The sequence below is a fragment of the Mixophyes fleayi genome, chromosome 5 (genome assembly GCF_038048845.1).
Source record: "Mixophyes fleayi isolate aMixFle1 chromosome 5, aMixFle1.hap1, whole genome shotgun sequence".
In the NCBI taxonomy this organism is placed as follows: Eukaryota; Metazoa; Chordata; class Amphibia; order Anura; family Limnodynastidae; genus Mixophyes; species Mixophyes fleayi.
In genome coordinates, this window is record NC_134406.1 from 141247756 (window position 1) to 141265852 (window position 18097).

The 18097-nt window shown below is 39.3% G+C and overlaps 1 protein-coding gene across 2 annotated transcripts in view; it reads right to left on the bottom strand.

Annotated features, from left to right (window-relative positions):
- The window catches only part of CTNNAL1 (catenin alpha like 1), a 228638-nt gene that overhangs the window by 146975 nt on the left and 63566 nt on the right, over positions 1 to 18097 (bottom strand). For both annotated transcript variants that reach the window (XM_075212894.1, XM_075212893.1), the window contains exon 2: positions 4499 to 4688. In XM_075212894.1, the coding sequence (XP_075068995.1) occupies positions 4499 to 4688 (190 nt within the window). The remainder of the gene's footprint in view (positions 1 to 4498; positions 4689 to 18097) is intronic.

The following is an 18097-nucleotide window of genomic DNA, read 5'->3' on the forward strand; positions in this document are numbered from 1 at the left end:
ATCTAATAACAAAAATTTTAGATATCGAGGTGTTGCCCGACCCAATGGCCATGCTGCTATGTTCTCGGGTCAAAGCTCTAAATAAACAGGGAGACAGACTTGTCCAACATATCTGTGCCACTACTCGCTTACAGATAGCGAAAGAGTGGAAATCCCCTCACCCACCAAGCCTTCAAAGTGTAGTTTCTCGTGTGTGGTATATGGCCACTATGGAATATATTACCAGTCTTCTTCACAACAAAATTTTACATTTCCACAAGGTTTGGGACTTCTGGTACTCCTACCATCAAGCAACAATGCCCGCCACCTGAAAATCTTTTCCTCCGATATATATTCATAAGAATTACCCCTTTACCTTGCCTTCTTTCTTCCTTTACTTTTTCTAATCTTCTTTTCCCTCTTTTTTTTTTTTTTTAAAAAAAAAAAAAGAAAAAAGAAAAAGTAATAACAACTTTATGGAGTTCCACAGTAGTAGAGTTCTTTATAGTTCATAGGTGGACTGGATCAACCTTCTAGTTTAATTTACATTTTTTCATTTCTTTTTTAAAGGTTAATTCATTGTTAAAACACCAAAACAAAATGTCTGTAATAATTTGTTTTGTGATTGGTAATAACTCTTTATACTTTTATCGTTATGTCTTGATTCATCTACCTCAACTTATTTTTTTTATAATCTACTGTGTGGATCTCATGTTTTTGCAAAAATAAAGAGAGATTTAAATAACCTGAGGTCTATTTTGGAAGTAGATTTGTTAGATGAGGACTGGACTCATTCTTAAAACCCTCCGTGATGCCACCTCTTGCCTCCGCTATCAGCAGACACATTTATTTATTTTGCATAGAGCCTACTGGGCCGACAGAGTACTTCCGCTTGCCCAAAATGTACTGCCTCAGATAGTGGATTCTGGCACATGCTATGGGATTGCCCATTAGTTAAAATATTTTGGGCAGAGGTTTGGGAATGTGTTCTTGCTACTGTCCAAGCTGTCCCCAAATTTCCTAACTAGGCCGCAAACATACAGTTAAAATTACTTTTGCCAAATGTTTTATATTACTTTAAAGTCTTGCTTATTCTAATAGACAGGAAAAGCCTTCTATCCCTTTAAAATGCATTTTCACTAATTTATCTGGAAGAACAAAACCTCCAGAATTTCTACATTAAAGATTATACCCAACGGTGAACTATATTAATTACACTTTTAAGACACAGGTTACATTAGCCGCAGAACCTCTTCTGCTGGCTGATTTTAGCAACTGGATGGATCTCTTACCATCCTCATGTTCTAGCAGCTCTGATCGTAATTGTTACGGTAGAAAAAAAGTTGATTTTACAATATTGGACGTCACCAGTGTCTCCGGCTCTGGAAATGCTCAAAATGGAGATTTTAGATATTATATATTTGGACAGGAAAGCCACTCTCCCAGATATAGAAAACGGTGGGCTGAGGATCCAGAAAAAATGGGGCATATATATCGAATCGCTGTACCCCTTGATCCAGCAGAATATCTTTAAATAGTTTGAATACACTACCTGGTATTTACCAATTAAGTTAAAAAAAAAAAAAAAAGAATTTAGTTGATAAAATGTGGCAGCTTCAATCTGATTGGATTCCAAAAACCTAAAAATCTGGACTCAAATCTAAATTTACTTTGATTCTGGGATTGCCGATTGAATAAACCCTTGGGCGGTAGCTCGACCCTTCTAATACCCCTAAGGACACAGATATTGGTTAGTTAGATAAAGGTCTGACCAATACCCTTTCACTTGCATTTTACTAAGAGACAACTACCCCCCATCCCCCTCCTTGTCTCCTTCCCCCAATTCAGTTGTGTTCATCTGTTGATAATAGTTCATATCAAACAGTTACATTCATGAGTATATGTATACAAGAATATCTACAAGGTTTTCGTGAATTCTAAGTAACGCAAATTTTCAAAGTTTATATTTGACGTTGATCTCTAATACCAAATTGTTATGAATATCTTAATTGTATCTGAAAACATCAGAATGTGTAACAGATATGTCATGTTTGATTTAATGTATTTGTCATTTGAACTATTGTCTGTTCAAAAATTTAAGGAAAAAACGAATAAAAAAAGATTTACAAAAAAAAAAAAAAAAGATTATACCCAGATTGAGGAAGATTGGGATTTCCCAACCTCCTGTCCTACTACTGGTCAGCTCGGATAAAGCTGAACCTGCACACTTATCAAATTGGCACACAATTCAGTGTATTCTGGAATCCTCACCATCACACTTGTTTGTCATGTTGCATGATTATAATATAGTATTTTGTGGATTTACATTATATTATTACATTTTAGATATTACATTCAGTTTTACTAATTAACATAGATTTGATAAATGAAAATAACAATCTTTGGTTTTATGACCCACTGGTGACATGTACTACATTTAAAAAATAGAGTAAATTGAAAATAGTTTAATTATATTACTGATGTGTCAATCATCATATAACCGTATTAGATTGAGACATTGAAACAAAGGTATACAAATGTGGCTATTTGTCTCAATGCTCACATGTCTATTTGATCATGTGATCAGGTTATCAACAACAGAAAATTATTTTAAATTTGGTTCATAGAGGACCCTTGATTTTATTTATGGCATGTACTTACAGATTACAGGTTTGTAAAATAAAGATTGATGCAACATATGGCTAATGATAAAAATACAAATATAATACTATTAACAAATGCGTTCGTAAGTCACTTTGCTGTTTTATCGATTTACACGTAACTGGTGTATATAAGTATTTGGTAGGAACACATACCTATTTCATAGTCTATGTATTATGGAAAAAAGTAGACAGATGAAGCACATATAATGTTTCAATCCAGTGTGAATGCTAGTAAGAGGTCTATTGAAGACATCTTGGTGACTATACATGATGTGTGTGCCAATTGTCTTACACCTCTCTGTATCTGTCTACAGCAGGCCTGACCAACCTGTGGCTCTCCAAGTGTTGTGAAACTACAAGCCCCATTATGCTTTGCAAGTAGATAGCCAGCCCGTAGCTGGCAAATCATGCTAGAACTTGTAATTTCACAACACCTTGAGAGCCACAGGTTGCCAGGCCTGACATGCAATTTATTAAGCAATGTTCTCCTAATAATAGACATATATCACTCCTGCTGTTATTTGTTTCATAGCCGGTATGGGCTCCATATCTTTAGGAGGAGTCGCCTAGAGATTGGGCAGAGTGTAGCTACCCAATATATATTGTGAAACCAGTGGCATAGTTTGAATTCATACATCTCCTTTGTTTGGTACCTTTTAATATACAATATGGGGTAAGTTACGTTATATTAAACAATATGCACACTTCATCGTTTTCAGTCATTTATAATATGTCACCATAATATACACAGAGATAGGACAATAAACTTTAAACCTGGCCTTCACCTTTAATCCTAAATGACTAATTGAAATGTCATACATCAGTGCAGTCAGCTATCCAAAATTCTCCTGGTCTAACAGATTGACCCTCAAACTCCTGATACAGTCAAAGTCTCCTGCTTACTCACAAAAAAAGGAGAGGGAGAATCATTTTTTTAAAAAAATTAGAAGTTACACAGTAAAACAAAGGATTCCACTGTTCCTCCAAAAACAGAAAGTATCCAGTCTTTCACAAGATACCTTGCATGTATTTAATGTTCAAACATTATAACTTGTTTATTTACTCTACAAACAGTATAACTATCTCTCATGCCATTTGGAGATAATCCGAAAGGATCCACTATTTTATTAGTAGTCTTATTAATCTCTTCAAATCACAGCCTATAACAGGGTGTACAGTTGACAAAGGGAGACATGTTTAACTTTTTAAATTTCTACCAATTGTGCTAGATCTTCGTATTATATTAGGCACAAAGAACATAATATTTGCTTAGATTTGTATGGACATCATGGTAACGATACAGTAGATATTTTTAAGAAACAATTTAAAATGTATTATTTTTTTTCAAATGGTATACAAAGCTACAACTATGTGACAAATAGTTTTCTTCCTCCTGAAAAGACAAATTTTAGAGCCTGGAAGTTTTATATAATTTTCATCTCTAACTTGATTAGGACTTTCATTTATGTAACCTTAACAACATTGTAACTATGTTTTGTACAGTCCCAACTCTCTCACATGAGCACTGCAACTGACCCTTACTAGAGAACCTAATGGTAGTAATGTGATGGCAAAATAGTGTAGCCATTTCCATCTTAGCCTTGGGAGCTTAGTCTATTTACAATTTCATGCATGAATTCCTCTAATCATATTTTTTAAAACCATATTCAAAAAACGTTATTTGTGCCGATGTATAAAACTTGCTGGAATGGGATTTCTGTCAAAAGACTGCTTATGCCATTGGGATCAACAACAAAACTTGAACCAAGGGTAAGTCCAAGTATGATCCGCCCCCATCAAAAACAAATTTGAGTTATTCTTTAAATAATTGATACATATGTTTAATGCCTTCTTACCAGCTCTTCTTGCCTCACTGCAGGCAAAACTCATTTCTTCCTTGAGTTCTCTGTTCTCATTCCCTATGGTTTCTCCTACTGTGACAAACCTCCCCACAGCCTGGTTCACAGCTTGACCCACACGTTGAATTGCCTGCAATGTCTTCTCAGATTTCTTTGGTTTTTCTTTGTAGTTGATAAGTGTTGTTATCTAGGAAAGAAAAATAGAAAGGCAACACATTGTGACAAACATTTAAAATTTTAAACATGATTTTTCCCAACATTTCCACTAGTCTATATTAAAAAAAAATTGCATGGAATTTTGAGCCAAAATTATATGTATCCTCATTCTATGCATGTTTCCTCTTAGCTACTTTACCCCATAACTCATTTGTGTGAATTCTGTGTGAATATTTTGCTACTCACTGAATATCAGTACTACTAAAAGCAAAAGTAAATAATTTCCAAGCTATGCCCATACATTGAGCATAAGATAAAGCATAAATTATACTATTAATATACTGAAACATTTATCACTGAGCAAACATGCAGGTAGGGGGACCCAAACTTTAAAATACATGCAATAGAAGGGGCACAGAACTAGCGTCAATCTCAAGGTCCACAAGAATCTGTATTTATTTTTTTTAAAGTTAAATTACTGGCTTTCCTGGGTTTAAGTACTTACCCGACTTTTGTTAATTAGTTTAGTTAATTAGCAAACACCAAAACGCACTGCTGCACAGTCTAAATAATTGTATAAATATCTATATTATAAATTCCCTAAATAAGATTCATCTCCAGGTGAGAATACGTGGAAAAAAATACACTGTTTGCAGCCCATGGGAAATAGATTTGAGAAACTATGATATATTTAAAAAATATCCATTTGTCCTACAAGACATACTTGGTTGGCGATGGAAAAAAGTATGCAAATGACTGCTCCAATAACAAAAGGGATGTGCAGCTGTCATACATGCGATTATTTAAGACCAGGAATTTCTACATTCTAGAACAGTGAGCTAGCTAATTGGTACACACAGGATATAGGTTTTAACTAACCAACATTGCTTCTCTCGTTCACATTGCTGAATGGATAAAATCATGTGTACAAGGCCCACTTCTTGTTTTCTGTAAACTATATGAAAGAGATTGCTTCCCTACTAAAAATACTTCCCCTGTTAGTAAACAGTTACTGATCCACCTACCAAAAGCTCTTACAGACAGTCTTACCGGGGGAAAAAACAAAACAAAAAATTACAGTCAGTCAGACTTTAAAGGACACTATGTTGATAGCTGAATTCGCTCTCTTTGCACAGAGATTAGATTATATCACTGTATATTTGCCTACTCTCCAGGAATGCCTGGGAGACTTCTGAAATAGAGAGTCAACTCCTGGATGCCCAGAGAGTCTGCTAATCTTCCTGAAGACAGCCTGGAGAAGCAGTGGGCAGAAACACCATGGAGAAGAATTAGTAGTTTACTCTATTACCAGTGTGGTAGAAAGCTGAGATTTAATAAAGAAAAATAAAAAGAAGAAGAAAAAAAAAAAAAGGGAAGAAGAGGGGAGATGGAAGAGGAAAGAGGGAGAGCATACTTGCTTAGTCTCCTGGAATGTCAGGGAGACTCCCAAATTTCGGGGACTTTTCTCAAACCCCCAGAAGAGTAGCAGACCCTCCCAGATTCTGCCTACTTTCATACGCACCATTGTCCCCACGTCCCCTGCATTACAATTAGACTATTTGCAGCATTGAATCTCTTCACCACGCACCGGTCACATGAACCTTCCTCTCTGGAAGGTCCAAGAAGTAGGCAAGAATAGGAGAAAGTGAGAAAGGAGGAAGAAGGGGTGAAAGAAAGAGGGAAGGAGGAGTGAGAAAAAGTGGGTGAAAGGTGGTGAGAAGGATTGGGGGGGTGCAAGTGTGCACTATACAACAGTACCATAGTGTGCCAATCTGCATAATTTTACATTGTTAACATGTTCTGCTCCTGACCTTGGCTGAATGAATTAGTATTAAAAATATTGTTCACCTCAATTATTTCATTCAGCGAGAAAAGCAGGAGAAGAATATTGTCACACATGTAGCATGCTTCCCTTGGACAGAATTCCAAGTTGTAGTAGCGTACAATGCCTTATTGGTCTATTAAATGTAATTGTTACAATTATCTTTTCTCATCCTCGTTCATGCACTAACCTTGATTCTCTTTGATTAAATCTTGGGTACACGCTTCATCTTTTACTTTCCCAATATTCTAATGGAGTCCACCTATACCATATATATTTTCTCCTTCATTTACCTATATATCTTTTCTGCTGTTCTCCTTTTGTAACCCAAAATATTTACAAAACGGAAATCAAAGTCCTACCTTTACACAACGTTCACATGAAACTATCCATCAGTCAATCACCAAAGGAATCACCAAAGGAATCAAATTATACTTTAGAAGGCGCCCAACAACACAGAGCTGTGTCTGCCGCTCTCTCTCAACTACACAATCCTCTTGAAAAATATTTTAGCCAGTCTTTTAGATGGTCAGATAAAACACTGCAAACCTTACATGCATAGAAATATTTTAAACATAAAAAGCGTGAAACCATATAAAAGCAGCGATTTGATCAGTTAAGTTTGTTACATTATTTGTCTTCTAATGCAACTGGTACCTAATCTTATATCTATAATGCAGCACTGTAAAAATCTTAAGTCTAAAAACATACTCCTGTAGCCAAATTTCCATGGCTCTGAATGAGTGCAGCTTTTTACTTTGCCCCAGAGGAAAAAGAATAAAATAATAAAAAAAAAGGTGTTTTATCAGTCAGAATCTCAGGATTGTTCATTTGTTTCTCTGTCAATATAAATAACAGTTAATGCAGGGAGAGGGGAGGATGCTATGCAAAAAATTGTATTCTTTAAAATGTGTAGTTCAATGTTTCTATTTATCTGGAATCACTGAATGACTGCCTTGCAATTATAGAAAAGTGTTGTGTTTTCATGCTTCATTAGAAGGTGCTGAAGCAATGAAACCTCTATAAAATAAGGATATAAATAAGCTTCTTTCAGAAGACAGACTCCGATTAAGGAGCAAATAGTTCCAAATGCTGTGTTTGTAATTGCACAGTTGAGGCAGAGAACATCTATCAATCCCTTTTATATTTGATCCTAATCAGCCATTGTTCAGCTAAAAGACAGTAACGATAGTTCCCATTTTCATTCCTGGTAGCATTGCACATTTCATTTCTTTAATCACATCACTCTGCAGGGATTTTGATGACTGCAACGCTGGTAAATCATTGGTTTCCAAAGATATATGAACAGTTTGTTTCACCCAGACTTCAGTATTCCAATGTACAAATAGTTCTATAACTTGAGACGAAAATGAGCAGGTTACAATAGAGTAAATAACAACCACAACACTACTGTTCATCATCCAAGTCAATTAATCATGTCAATAATGCCATATATTAAAGACAGAAAACAAACGAAACATGAAAAATATTGAATAGACCTGTAATAAAAATGTACTATTCCACGACAGAATCACTGTAGAGACATTGGACAAAAAAAGAAATCTTCTAAATGTAAACATTTTTCTCCTACATTGGGATAATGGGTTCTTCTGATAAAATTCTCCAGTTGAACAGCTCTGTGGAACACGAAGGCATCATATAAGGATAAAAAAAAAACTCATATATGGCTGTGTCAGTAAAAGGGCACTTCTTCCCATAGTCCTCTATGGTGACTGAGCTTGGGGGTATCAACGGAATGTGCAAACATGCAAAACCATAAGGTCTGCAGAGATTATCTAGACATTTTGCTTTCTGGAGTGTATATTAAGTACTTAATACTTCATATGTGCCCCTAATAGCCTCTTCATTCAGCCGAATGGATTTTTTTTTAATATAAAATACTGTGACTGGATCACTCATAAATAAACTTATGGTATCAATTTCTTAAAGGGAATTAGTGCAGGTCACATATTTATATAGTTGCATAGGAACTTATTTTTAGTATTGCATTTATTCTGAGATAGGAAATCGTTATTTCTGAGACCAGGGTAGAAATTGTTTTTTCCTGTTTTCACTTTACTAAAGGATATGCCTTATTTCTGATGCATATATCTGATACAACAGGCCTTTGTGGATGGAGGTCTTGTGTGTATTGGGATGTATTTAGTATGGAAGTGTCAATGTTTAGGATTTGTAAGGTTGCTAGTGGAAACATCCAATTAGGCATATGTGCAAGGGAGTCGGATAGCAGAAAGTGCTAATAAAGTTTTGTGATGAAATGTCATGCCTGCTCTGTCCAAAGGCCCAGCAGGAGGTCGTTACTGTGTGGCCTCTTGTCCAGAGGGAATTTCATAGAGAAGAGCAAATTTTGTTAGCTTTGCAATGCATGTAAATTCATGTTTGTGTAAATAAGAGTATATCCTGATGCTAAAAATAGCAGTGTCTGAAATGTATAAAAGGCACTTGCTTGTATGTGAAAAGTGTCCTTCTGATAGCAACTGACCTGATCACTGGAATGTTTAACCAGTGTGAGCAAATAAACATTTTGCTTCAAAGACCTGCTTGGAAACATCTTCAATATTGCTGTATTCCCGTGATCTACAGATTAGACCCTAAATCTAATCCGTTCGCCGGCTGTCTGCGGTTTGGACCCAAGCTTTTCCAGTACCACCACTCTGCCTACTACCCAGTAGCCCTGGTCAGTGTGATAGGCCAGGGGGGATCCATCCACAGCAACTCTGATCTATCATGAGAGGTCAGGAGTACCAGCCCCGGTACACCAGCAACGAGATTCGCTAGCAGCGTCATTTACCCAGAAGAAACCCGGACTGGATGCTGGTAAGGAGTCCAGTGGTGGCAGCTCGTGTAAGTCCCTCCTACTACGGCAAGAGGACGCTTTTTGGATAACAAAAGGAAACCAGCCGGTTCACAGCAGCAACAGACAGGGTGGCATAGGCGGTCCATCCTGTCACAAATACCATACTCAAAACAGCAGATACAGCCATGAGATTGCTGCATTTCCCACCATCATGTATGTAGTAGTTTAGGATGGGGATGTGGGTGGTATTTAAATGGCATTTAATAAGTAAAAAACACCAAGCTGATCACACCCTTAAAGTTGAGCTAGAGATTTTTCTTCTTTATATATTGTTTTAGCAACTCTCCTTCTGCAGTTACATTTATAAAGGGGGCAAAAAAAAATAATTTAACTATAGTTTTTGAGTTTTGTGATTCAGACAATTTGTCCTGGTACCAGAATTCATAAATGTCAATTAATACATTAAAGAAACATGCTCTTGCAGTTCCTGCAATTGAACCAACTTGTCTAAACAAACCTATACAAATGAGTGACTAAACATTGCATGTAACATTACCATGTATACACACTACTCTAAATGAAAAAAAAAAAAGTGTCATCTAAATGCATATTTTCCTAGTGCGCATAGGAAGAACTTGTTTAGACTGCACCAAAATTTTCTACCAAGTTCCTAACAGATATTTAAACATGATCATCCTAAGATCTTGGAATGTGTGTTTAATCCATACAGGTTTCAACCATGTCGTTCTAGAAATCCATGAAACTAAATAATTCCCCTCTTAGGCAAATCTACAAAACTACACTGCATCTAACCGCAAATACATAAATCTCCACCAAAGTATTTTCTATGTCTAATGGTATGTAGGGATACTGAAAGTCAGAAGCATTATCAGCTAACATTGAAGCAGCCAATTAAGGCGGTCATATCTGAGCAGCTATGGGTGGCATGGTTTAAAGCATACTTGCCAACATTGGCAATTAGTGCTCTGGGAGATCAGGGGGGAGGTGGGCGTGTAGGGGGTGGGGCCAGGCAGGTCACATCATTTGGCCCCACCTCCTTAACTTACATTTTTGGACCTATTAAAGCAGTAGGTGGGGCCACGATGATGTGTCATTCACGTCATAAGCCTGGCCACCTTACTATCAAGTTTTTTGGGAATCGGGAGGTTTGCCTGCTCTCCTGGGAGTGCGGGAGGACTCCCAGAAATCCGGGAGTCTCCCATACATCCCGGGAGACAAGTCAACTATGGTTTAAACCTGAGGGGGAATGTATTGCCTTAACATTCCCTCTTCGCCTTTATGCGAGAGTAATCTAGATGAAATTGTAAGGCCCTCTGTCCGACAACTGAAGCTTGACTGAAACTGAATCATGCAACAAGACAATGGCCCTAGGCACACCAGCAAGTCTACAAGTGAATGCCCAAGAAAAGGTCCAGACCTGCCCCATTAAGATATAGTGGCCGGACCTAAAGAGACATGTCCATAAACAAATGCCTTCAAGCATTAATGAAATAAAGCAGTGTTTTGAGGAGAAGTGGGACAAATTTCCTAATAAATCATGTAAGCCACTGATCAACAACATAAGGGGATTAATTTTATATGAATTTCTGCTAAATGTGGTTCTCCAAGCTACTGATTCATGATGGGTTCTTACGTTTCCACACATTCTTTTTCAGGTAGTCTATTTTTTGTTGACAAAGTAAAAACCATTGTATTGGCACAAGAAATTAGATTTAGCAAACATATTACATGGTGATGACTAGATAGTCATAATTATGTTCTGAAACGTAAAAACACAGATTTGAACATTGCTCTACTTTTCTTTCACATGATTGCATGTATGTCAGAAGCAACATCCACCAGTTTCTATAATCAGTAACAAAATGTGTTGGTTTATATTAGGCATTTCAAACTCAAAACCCCAATTGGGCCAAATAATCAAAGTCTAAGATTGTGTGTGCTGCGAGAAAAAGAAAAAATATCTTATGCAACTTTGTAAGGTTTATTAAGGAAAACCAAAAATAAAAAAAATAAATAAAAATAAAATGTAATGTTTTCTTCCCGATGCCTGACACTATGCCGCTCCATGTTGCTTTTGCTCCCCTTCACTTATCGTAGATTTCTAAAGCACCATAGTGTTCTGCAGCACCGTACAGTAGGAAAAACAGGACATACATAAAACATACAAGGCAGACAAAATAAATGCAGACATGAAAAAAACGGGTAAAGAGGACCCTGCTCTATAGAGAGCTTACATTTTAAGTGAAAGAGGACCCAGCTGAAACAAGTGGAGCGAGTGTGACTTAGAGTGGAGATTGGAACTGCTGTGAGGGTGCAGTAGTGTGAATAGTGTCATTGTGGAAAAGGTGAGCTTTAAAAAAAAAAAAAAAAATTGTTTTTATAGAATATCTAAAGATTTGAAGGCTGTTGGAAAGCCCGATTAGGCATGGTATGGAATTGCATAAGTGGGGAGCAGCACGGGAGAAGTCTTGTAGGCGTGAGTGAGAGATGGTTAACAGAAACGAGACAAGGAACAGGCCAGAGGTAGATCTAAGAGCGCGGGAGAGAGAGTATTTTAATATGAGATTTGAGATGTATGAAGGAGTGGTGTTGTTGAGGGCTTTGTAGATAAGAGTGAGTAATTTGAATTGAATTCTGGAGGACACAGGGAGCTAGCGTAGGGATTTGCAAAGTGGTAAAGCAGATGTGGAACAGTGAGTGTAAGATCAGCCTTGCAGCAGCATTTAGGATGGATTGAAGTGTGGAGATATGGGTATTGGGAATGCCAGATCGCATGAGGTTGCAGTAGTCAACAGGGCTGCCAAGAGGAATTCAGGGTCCCGATACAACAAATTCATGGGGCCCCCCTTATAGTGGAGCATGCAAAAAAAATTTGCACTGCTGTAAATTTTTCGTGGGTATGGTCAGGCATTTGGGGCATGGTAAATGCGCCATTGGGGCGTGGCTAATATCAAAATCACTAGGCTCTCAATTCGCCGGAGCGTCACATATGTCCAAGCACTCCTGACTTTCAGGACATCTAGCACCACAGTGTAGTATACAAAGAATGCAGTGTGTACACAAAGAGTTCAGTCTTGGCCTGCACCTTACATTGGGAACAACACTCACAAAAAATTGCCATTGTCCCTACTAGAATCACAACATTTCACACACTGTGCTGCTCTCTCCTACCTGTTCTTCTCACTTTCACCACCTGTGGCTGCTGGTTTCTTTAGTTGCGGCTTGTCTGGATCCTGGAATGTTGAAGTACCTATTTGGAAAATAAAAGGCTACATTTAGAAAATTACAACCAGCCCCGGCGTTAAATCAATAGCACCCACGATTAATAATTAGGCCTTCCTCCAGCCCAAACATTAAAATAATAGTATTCACATTTAACAAATAAACCTATTCCCTTCCTGCAAACAGCAATACCTATTTCCCGCAACCATCACTGCCATTAAATTCATAGTCACATTTAATAAATAGACCTCATTCTCCCCAAACTCACCCACATAATCAATAGCCCCCAAACCACCCCATCTTAAATTAATAGTCCCCACTATTAAATTGCCTCACATTCACCCTACAAGCAAAATAGCGCCCATTAATTAGCCGCCACCTACCTCACACACACTACATTGCAATAAGCCCCCTGTGCCGCCACCACACACACACACAATACTGTGCCCCCTTATGCTCACACTGCGCCCTCCATGCTGCTTTTCCCCCTTTTAATTTTCCTCTGCGCCTCTCTCCCCCACTGTCTTTCCTCTGCGCCTCTCCCCCCCCCCCACTGTCTTTCCTCTGCGCCTCTCCCCCCCCCCCCACTGTCTTTCCTCTGCGCCTCTCTCCCCCATTTTCCTTCCTCTGCGCCTCTCTCCCCCATTTTCCTTCCTCTGCGCCTCTCTCCCCCATTTTCCTTCCTCTGCGCCTCTCTCCCCCATTGTCTTTCCTCTGCGCCTCTCTCCCCCATTGTCTTTCCTCTGCGCCTCTCTCCCCCATTGTCTTTCCTCTGCGCCTCTCTCCCCCATTGTCTTTCCTCTGCGCCTCTCTCCCCCATTGTCTTTCCTCTGCGCCTCTCTCCCCCATTGCCTTTTCTCTGCGCCTCTCTCCCCCATTGCCTTTCCTCTGCGCCTCTCTCCCCCATTGCCTTTCCTCTGCGCCTCTCTCCCCCATTGCCTTTCCTCTGCGCCTCTCTCCCCCATTGCCTTTCCTCTGCGCCTCTCCCCCATTGCCTTTTCTCTGCGCCTCTCTCCCCCATTGCCTTTTCTCTGCGCCTCTCCCCCATTGCCTTTCCTCTGCGCCTCTCTCCCCCATTGCCTTTCCTCTGCGCCTCTCTCCCCCATTGCCTTTCCTCTGCGCCTCTCTCCCCCATTGCCTTTCCTCTGCGCCTCTCTCCCCCATTGCCTTTCCTCTGCGCCTCTCTCCCCCATTGCCTTTCCTCTGCGCCTCTCTCCCCCATTGTCTTTCCTCTGCGCCTCTCTCCCCCATTGCCTTTCCTCTGCGCCTCTCTCCCCCATTGCCTTTCCTCTGCGCCTCTCTCCCCCATTGTCTTTCCTCTGCGCCTCTCTCCCCCATTGTCTTTCCTCTGCGCCTCTCTCCCCCATTGTCTTTCCTCTGTGCCTCTATCACCCTTCTTTATAGTACTGCCCCTTTCTGTTTACCCCCTTGCCTCTCCGTTTCTTTGCTTACCTTATGTCAGCTTCTTTCTTCTCTCTTCATACTTGGTCCTGGCTGCGGTGCTCCTCACTGACTGACGGGCGTGACTTGATGACATCATGCCCGACAGTCAGTGTGAATGAAGCAGAGAGGAGGGACGCGGCGCAGCTGTCACGTGAGTATGTCGTCTTCATTTATTTTTTTTCTTACAGCTCCCCCCACCAACGAACGAGGCGGACCCGACGGATCCCCCGCCCCAAAAGCAGCAGAGAGGACCAGGAGAATGAGTATGGAGAAATTACCCTTAGACTTTGCGGTAAGTAGATCACTGATCACTTGCGAGAGGAATTTCAGTGGAGTGTTGGCGAGGGAAGACCGATTTGAGAAAGTCGAGAATGGAGTGAGAGGAGAAAAAGTGAGACAAGAGTTTGTACATGAATTGCTCAAGTAATTTGGAGGCAAATGGGAGTAAAGAAATAGGGCGGTAGTTGGAGAGACAGGCTGGATCGAGAGATAGTTTCCTTAGAATTGGTGAGATAAGAGCATGTTTGAAGGTGGATGGAAATGTGTCTGTGGAAAAAAAGACAGGTCTAAGAGGTGAGGTAGAGGTTGGCATGCAGGGGAGGAGAGGGAGCGAAGAAGTTGGAAGGGAATAGGGTTGAGGGGACAGGTTGTAGGGTCAGATGATGAGATGAGTGTAGAGACTCCACCTTCAGTTACAGAAGAGAATTGATTTATTGGTGGATTGGGGTATGTAGATGAAGGTGGGTATTATAAGTGAAGTGTGAGGAATTTGGCATGAGGAAATATCTTGTCGAGTGGTGTCAATTTTGTATTTTGAAATAGGTGCCAAAATCATAGGCTGTGAGGGAGGTAACGGCAGGAGGTGCAGGTGGGCAGAGAATAGAATTGAAGGTGGCAAAGAGGCGATGTGGGTTATAAGACTGGGTGGATATTAGAGATTTGAAGAATGTTTGTTTAGCAATTGAAAGGGCAGTGCTGTAAGATGAAAAGATGTATTTATAGTGGAGGAAATTGGGATAGGAACGAGATTTCCTCCAGCGGTGCCCTGCAGTGCGGAAGCAGTTTTGCAGGTAGTGGGTCAGTTTGGTGTGCCATGGTTGGGGTTTAAATCATCGGAGACTGTATGTGGTAGCTGGAGTCGCATTGTCTAGGCATGAAGCGAGTGTTTCTTTTTTAGAAAAAGGTGACCTGATTGGGGCAAGACAATGCAGACAAAGGAGAAAATAATTATTTTAGTGAAGATGAGAAGTGAATTGGGTTAAGAGTACTTAGGTATAGTTGTGTACAGGGGGCATGAGGTAAAGTGAGGCTGATGGAAACGAGGTTGTAGTCTGAGTGTGGGAATGCTAAGTTGGTGAAACTAGAGATGGAGCAATAGCGGTAGAAGACAAGATCAAAGGAGTGTCCATCACAGTGGGTGGGAGATGAGGTCCACTGGGAGACCAGAGGAGGAAGTAAATGAAAGAAGTTTAATGGCAGAAGAGAAAGTGGAATTATCAATGGAAATGTTGAAATCGCCTAGTATGAGAGTAGGCAGGTCAAAGGATAGGAAAAAGTGAGCCAGGCCATAAAGTTGTCAAGAAATTGGGAAACTGGACCAGGGGGGGCGATAAATGACAGCAATATGAAGGTGGATAGGATAAAATAGACTGATAGTGTGGACTTTAAAGGAAGAGAATGAGAGTATGGATGAGGATAGAGAGGGTATGACATTGTAGAGGCAACTTGGATAAAGTAAAATGCCTCCTCCATCACCTTGTCTGTTTCTGGGTCTGGATGAGGGAGAGTCCCCCATTGGACAGAACTGCAAGGGATGTAGTGTAAGAGAAGGTGAGCCAAGATTCAGTTATGGCAAGGAGGTTGAGGGATTTAGAAACGCTTACCTTTCTATTGCCTTTTCACTTTTATTTTCTCGTGGCTCCTCTGAGTGCTCCTCACTGCAAATGTCAGGCCTGATGACGGCCAAAATTCAGTGCGAAAAGGGAGGAGGGAGAGGAGAAGGAGAGAAGAGGATGAGGGCACATCAGTTTTTTTTTTTTTTTGCTGGGACACAAAAAAAAAAAAAAAAGCACATAGGCATGCAGACTTGACACGTCTGGTTTATATTCTCAAGCTAGTTTAACATTTTCATCAGGAGGGGAGGGGTGTACTTAAATTCCTGCTGTCAGGATTGACTTACTACCGTTTAAGTGGTGATGAGAAGATATAAATATTTTCATGCATTTTATCAAATTTAAACTGTTTTCTCTGCAAAATGCGAATTAAAGTTATTTACTGGTCTCCAGGTCTGACATACACAAGAATGTCAGGAATTTCAAAGCCATCAGAAAAGGTGTGTACTGTCTTTGTTGTGGACTTTGGAACTGCAGAATTGCTTGAAAAAAAAAAAAAAAAAAAGTACATGAATGTTTTGTGATACTCCTTTCAACATCACTTCCCTACATCTTGTTGTTCATATTACTTCACTAACACTTCCTACAATCAGAATTTAATTACATTATTTCATAGATTATCATTGGACATACATTATTCTACATAATCAAGCTTGTGTGTTTATGTGGATTAACTCCAGGTGCTCGGGTTGTATATCTCAGTCCAATAAACCTCTGGTAGTTCAATTGCTTTCTAAGTAAATTGGCTCTTTAGTTTTAATCTTTTATGGTAGGGAAATTAGATCGTAAGCTCCATTGCTGCAGGGAGTGAGGCAGCTGAATAACGGGTTCAGGCTGTACAGAGCTGTGGAGTATGTTGGCACTGTGTAAATCAAATTATATGTATATACATAACAATCTTCAATAAACTGCATTTACAGAGATCAAATACAATGTCAATGGTCATATGCTTTCTTGCCTTTACCCCAAAAAGTGCATTTAAATAAGGCAAATTCATGTTAGAGTTCTGAAGGGCTTGGCTTTATTAGAGAGATATGCAAAAAAAAAAACAAACACATTTTAAAAAGTATTTTACAGTGTTACGTCTCTTCAGTAATACATTGAATAGGGAGGACCGAACTTGCATCAAAAGCAAAGTCTCCACTGCACATTCAATTCTTTCAGATGCATAGAAAATTAACTGGAATCTTGCTTTTCCTGGCACCAGTCCAAGAGAAGATGCAATTGTTAAACAGTATTATAGTTGGGCCCCAGAGGCACAGTTTAACATTTCTGGACCATGTTAAGTATTCTGTATTTATAGTAACTGAAGGAAGAGCCACAGGAAGAAGGTGGTTTTCACAGAAAATTGCCAAATAATTGTTACAATATTTTTTATGTAGATTTTAATAACAGCATAAATATACATATAAAAGTAGTGGTTTATAATGTTGGTGGACAATGCCATTGTGAGTATGTCATTATTGCTCTGCGACACATCAAAAAAGCTATGTCTTCAAATAACTTAACAAGGAATGGTGAAAAGTGATAAAAGAATTAATTGGTGTCCCACAAAACATCATGGCAGGTATGTCCAATCATTAAAAAGATTGGGAACTACTGGTGCGTGGCTTTATGTGGCAAAACTATATTTTAAACTAATTATCCTTTAACACCTTAAATACTGTATATAGATTGTCTTCCACTCAAACGTTTGGGAACACCTGCAATGACGGATATCTCAAATTGCTGGCACAAACTGGTGCTCTCTTCCACTCAGCAACTGTTTTTTTGCTCCTTATTATAAGCCTTGACCTTCTTACCCCTTACTTATCTTTTTATCCCCCATGTATTCTTGTATGGCTCTACTGCCATCTATTGAGTAGAGTCATAACTATATTGCATTATTTTAATCTATTCATGACAGTCAGAACTATAGTGTGAAAAAACAAATTGATCTATGCAAGTCTTTAGAACAAATTAAATCACATATAGTATGTGCAATTCCTTCCTCTTACCAATTGGTTAAATAAACAGTATTTTTGTATCTAGTTCTAGCCCATTTGTCAAAACAGAGCATTGTCCATTAAGAGAATGGTTGTTACATGGGCAAGATACATTTATCTCTTTGGTGTTACCCAGTTGCCCCTTGTGCAAGGAAAGGTGGGTACTGGGTGTGTTTAAATAAAGGTTATGCCTCCCCTGGACCTGCTCTTCTTCAGACACCCCACTCATATTTTCCC